Below are 5,000 nucleotides of genomic sequence, written 5' to 3' on the forward strand. Positions count from 1 at the left end.
TTTCTCTCTGTCTCTCTCTCTCTCTTTGGTTCGTATCTCTCTCTCTTTCTGGTTCGTATCTCTCTCTCTCTCTTTCTCTTCCTTTCTGGTTCCTCTCTCTCTCTCTCTCTCTCTCTCTCTCTCTCTCTCTCTCTCTCTCTCTCTCTCTCTCTCTCTCTCTCTCTCTCTCTCTCTCTCAGAAAAATAAAGAAATAAGGAAAATAGCAAGGAGACAGACAAAGAAAAGAGAAGGAAAGGGAAATAGAAAGAAACGGTAAAGGGAAGAGAGAGAGAGAAAGGGAAGAGAAGGGAAAGAAGGAGCGAAGGGGCGATCCCGAGGCCCCCTCCCCTCGAAAGGTCGGAGCGAAGGCCTCGCGAAGCAAGGGACGCAGAGTGGCCATTTCGCGAGCTTCAGGACCCGAGGCAAGGGCGCGTGAAATTAATGGCGGACCGAAGGCGGGAGGCGCTGGCGGGGGACAGGAGGGGGACAGGAGGCGCTGGCGGGGGACAGGAGGCGCTGGCGGGTGACAGGAGGGGGTCAGGAGGCGCTGGCGAGGGACAGGGGCCGCTGGCGGGGGACAGGAGGGGGACAGGAGGCGCGGGGGGGGGACAGGAGGCGCTGGCGGGGGACAGGAGGGGGGTCAGGAGGCGCTGGGGGGGGACAGGAGGCGCTGGCGGGGCGCTGGTGGAGGACAGGAGGCTCTGGCGGGGCACTGGCGGGGGACAGGAGGCGCTGGCGGGGGTCAGGAGGCGCTGGAGGGGGACAGGAGGGGGTCAGGAGGCGCTGGCGAGGGACAGGGAGGGGGGGCGCTGGGGGGACAGGAGGGGGGACAGGAGGGGTCAGGAGGAGCTGACGGGGGACAGGGCGCTGGAGGGGGTCAGGAGGCGCTGGCGGGGGACAGGAGGGGGACAGGAGGCGCTGGCGGGGGACAGGAGGGGGACAGGAGGCGCTGGAGGGGAACAGGAGGCGCTGGACGGGGACAGGAGGGGGTCAGGAGGGCGCTGGCGAGGGGACAGGGGGCGCTGGCGGGGGACAGGAGAGGGACAGGAGGCGCTGGCGGGGGACAAGGGCTGGCGGGGGACAGGAGGCGCTGGAGGGGGACAGGAGGGGGGTCAGGAGGCGCTGGCGAGGGACAGGGGGCGCTGGCGGGGGACAGGGAGGGGGACAGGAGGCGCTGGCGGGGGACAGGAGGCGGTCTGGAGGGGTCGGGTCAGGAGGCACTGGCGAGGGACAGGGGGCGCTGACGGGGGACAGGAGGAGGGGGACAGGGAGGAGGGAGCGGGGACAGGAGGGGGACAGGAGGCGCTGGCGGGGGACAGGAGGCGCTGGCGAGACAGGAGGCGCTGGCAGGGGACAGGAGGACGGGGTCAGGAGGCGCTGGCGGAGGACAGGAGGGCGCTGGCAGGGGTTGGAGGGGGACAGGAGGCGCTGGCGGGGCACAGGAGGCGCTGGGGGGGGACCAGGAGGGGGTCAGGAGGCGCTGGCGAGGGACAGGAGGAGGGGGGGAGGAGGCGCTGGCCCGGGGGACAGGGGCGCTGGCAGGGGACAGGAGGACAGGAGGCGCTGGCGGGGGACAGGAGGGGTCAGGGAGGCGCTGGCGAGGGACAGGAGGGGCGGGGGACAGGAGGGGGTCAGGAGGAGCTGGCGAGGGACAGGAGAGGGGGGACAGGAGGCGCTGGCGGGGGACAGGAGGGGGGACAGGAGGGGTCAGGAGGCGCCTGGCGAGGGACAGGGGGCGCTGGCGGGGGACAGGAGGAGGGGACAGGAGGCGCTGGCGGGGGACAGGAGGGGGGTCAGGAGGCGCTGGGGGGGGACAGGAGGCGCTGGAGGGACAGGAGGCGATGGCGGAGGACAGGAGGCGCTGGAGGGGGTCAGGAGGGGGTCAGGAGGCGCTGGCGAGGGACAGGGGGCGCTGGCGGGGGACAGGAGGGGGACAGGAGGCGCTGGAGGGGGACAGGAGGGGGTCAGGAGGCGCTGGCGGGGGACAGGGGGCGCTGGCGGGGGCCCGGAGGCGCTGGCGGGGGACAGGAGGCGCTGGCGAGGGACAGGGGGCGCTGGCGGGGGACAGGAGGCGCTGGCGGGGGATAGGAGGCGCTGGCGGGGGACAGGAGAGGGGTCAGGAGGCGATGGCGGGGGACAGGAGGAGGCGCTGGAGGGGGACAGGAGGCGCTGGCGGGGGACAGGGAGGGGGGGCGCTGGCGGGAGACAGGAGACAGGAGGCGCTGGCGGGGGACAGGAGGCGCTGGCGGGGGACGGGAGGGGGGTCAGGAGGCGCTGGCGGGGGGACAGGCTTACTTGCCGGGGGGGGGGGGGGACATATATATATATATATATATATATATATATATATATATATATATATATATATATATATATATATATATATATATATATATATATATATATATAGGTATGTATGTATACATATATATATATATATATATATATATATATATATATATATATATATATATATATATATATATGAGTATATATACATATGCATATATATAGCATATATGCATGTGTATATATATATATATATATATATATATATATATATATATATATATATATATATATATATATATATATAATAGTTACCGTGGAAGCGAAGACACACGATGAATTCCCGACCAGTGCTAGGAGAAAAACAAACATTTTCTTTCTTCTTTTTATACAACTAAACAGGTATCTTCTTTCAACACAAACAATTCTTCATCAGTCAAAATCAAACATTTCTTTGGTATTCAAGGAAATTACTAGATAATAAAGTTGAGTATTGAAAATTATGACAAAGGCATATAAGTCAAGAAGTTATAAATATCACTAAATTCAAAATAACACACCAATGAAATGCACTAGATTGTTACAATTGAAACATATTATAAGGAACTTTTGGAATGACATGATTTGGACCTAAACATTTTGAAAAGCCTTTGGATTTTGAAATTAAAACCAATTGTAACAATCTAATGCATTTCATTGGTGTGTTATTTTGAATTTAGTGATATTTACGAGTTCTTGACTTACATGCCTTTGTCATAATTTTCTCGCATGTTTCAACTTTATAGTCTAGTCATTTTCCTTGAATACCAAAGATTCCCTAGAATGTGTATCAATTGTAATAATCTATTACATCTCATTCATGGATTGTATTAAAATTGACGATATATACAATTTCATGACTAGCATTTTTTGTCGTAATTATCTTGATGGCTTTCCTTTCATAGTCTACTGATTTTTTCAATGCTAAAATACATTTCCAATTCATTTAGAGTATAGTTCTCTTGATGTGTTTAATAACGTTGATTAATTTCAAGCTCATATATGAACGTGTAACTTGTTGTATTAATCTGTAAGATAACTTTTCATAAATCCTTGCAATTTATTATCTCAATATATAGTGCAAATGCTTGATATTACCTCCTTTTTGGTTTTATAAATAACTGTTAGTGATATAATTTATTGTAACTGTTTTTGTAAATATGTTAATTGTAAACTGAAGGATAATGTTTACTATATCCTTTACAGTTGATGTTTGTCATCACTGAAGATGGGAATTGATCTCTCGAAACGTTTGATTGTGACTTATGACGAATTGTTTGTGTTGAAAGAAGATACCTGTTTAGTTGTATAAAAAGAAGAAAGAAAATGTTTGTTTTCCTCCTAGCACTGGTCGTGAAGTTTATTATACACGCACATACACACACACGCACACACACACACACACACACACACACACATACACACACACACACACACACACACACACACACACACACACACACACACACACACACACACACACACACACATATATATATATATATATATATATATATATATATATATATATATATATATATATATATATATATATATATATATATATATATATATATATATATATATATATATATATATATATATACATATACATACTATACATACAAACATATCCATGAGTGTGTATATCTTCCTCTCCCCCTTCTCTGTATGTTCATCCAAAGTTATTGTTATCTCTCTTAATATATCCACTCCTCTTATCCATCTTTGCTGAATCCTCCTTCCCTCTTATCCATTTAGTAATAAACTCATTAATCCGTCGTTCCATAATCCACTCTGCCCTCCTTCCTCTCCATCCACTCTGCCGCCCGCCTACCCATCCACTCATCCGTAATCCACTCGTAAGTCGGTCAGATTAATCCACCAATCTGTATTCCTGCCAATCAATAAATCCATTATTTTGTCCTTCTCTCTCTACCTATCCGCACACGCGCACGCTCACATAGATACTAATCTTCATTTTTTTTCCTTTCTCTTTTTCTTTCTTATTTGATTTTTATTTTTTCATTTTCTTTTTCTTTTCTTTATTTTTATTTGTTATGATATTTTTCTTCTTTTTCTTTTTTATCTTTTTTTGTTGTTGCTCTTTTTCTTCTTTTTTATAATTTTCTTTCTTTCTTTCTTTTCCATTTTCTTCTTCTTTTTCTTTTTTCTTTTTCTTTTTTCGTTCGTTTCTATCCGGCCGGAAGGGGACTCCGTTGAATAATTCATGGGTCCTTTCACCACGTGATGAGGACCAGGGCGACAGGAGGAGGAGGAAGAGGAGGGGGAGGAGGAGGTGGGGGAGGAGGAGGAGGAGGTGGGGAAGGAAGAAGAGGTAGGGGAGGAGGAGGAAGAGGTGGGGAAGGAGGAGGAGGTAGGGGAGGAGGAGGAAGAGGTGGGGAAGGAGGACGAGGAGGAGGAGGAGGAAGAAGAGGTGGAGGAGGAGGAGGAGGAGGAAGAGATGATGGAGGTGGAGGAGGATAGGATGGAGGAGATGATGGAGGAGGAGGAGGAGATGGAGATGGTGGAGGAGAAGGAAAATTGAAGGAAGAGGAGGAAGAAAATAAGATAAGAGAAGAGGAGGAGGAGGAATTGAGAAGAGGAGAAGGGGGAAGAGGAAGAGAGAAAAAAAAAAACTCCATAAAGAACAGGAAGCGAAGAGGAAAAGGACAAGGAGGAAATGGAAGAA

The 5,000-nt window shown here is 50.2% G+C and overlaps 1 protein-coding gene across 1 annotated transcript in view; it reads right to left on the reverse strand.

The window, feature by feature from the left end:
* Positions 1-390: 390 nt before the first annotated feature.
* The window catches only part of LOC138861869 (uncharacterized), a 10,043-nt gene continuing 5,433 nt past the window's right edge, over positions 391-5,000 (reverse strand). The window contains exons 2-4 of the mRNA XM_070122277.1: positions 1,202-1,841; positions 835-1,070; positions 391-732 (exon numbers count right to left, since the gene is read on the reverse strand). Coding sequence (XP_069978378.1) covers positions 391-732; positions 835-1,070; positions 1,202-1,841 — 1,218 coding nt within the window. The remainder of the gene's footprint in view (positions 733-834; positions 1,071-1,201; positions 1,842-5,000) is intronic.

This window comes from Penaeus vannamei, chromosome 5, assembly GCF_042767895.1.
Source record: "Penaeus vannamei isolate JL-2024 chromosome 5, ASM4276789v1, whole genome shotgun sequence".
Lineage (NCBI taxonomy): Eukaryota > Metazoa > Arthropoda > Malacostraca > Decapoda > Penaeidae > Penaeus > Penaeus vannamei.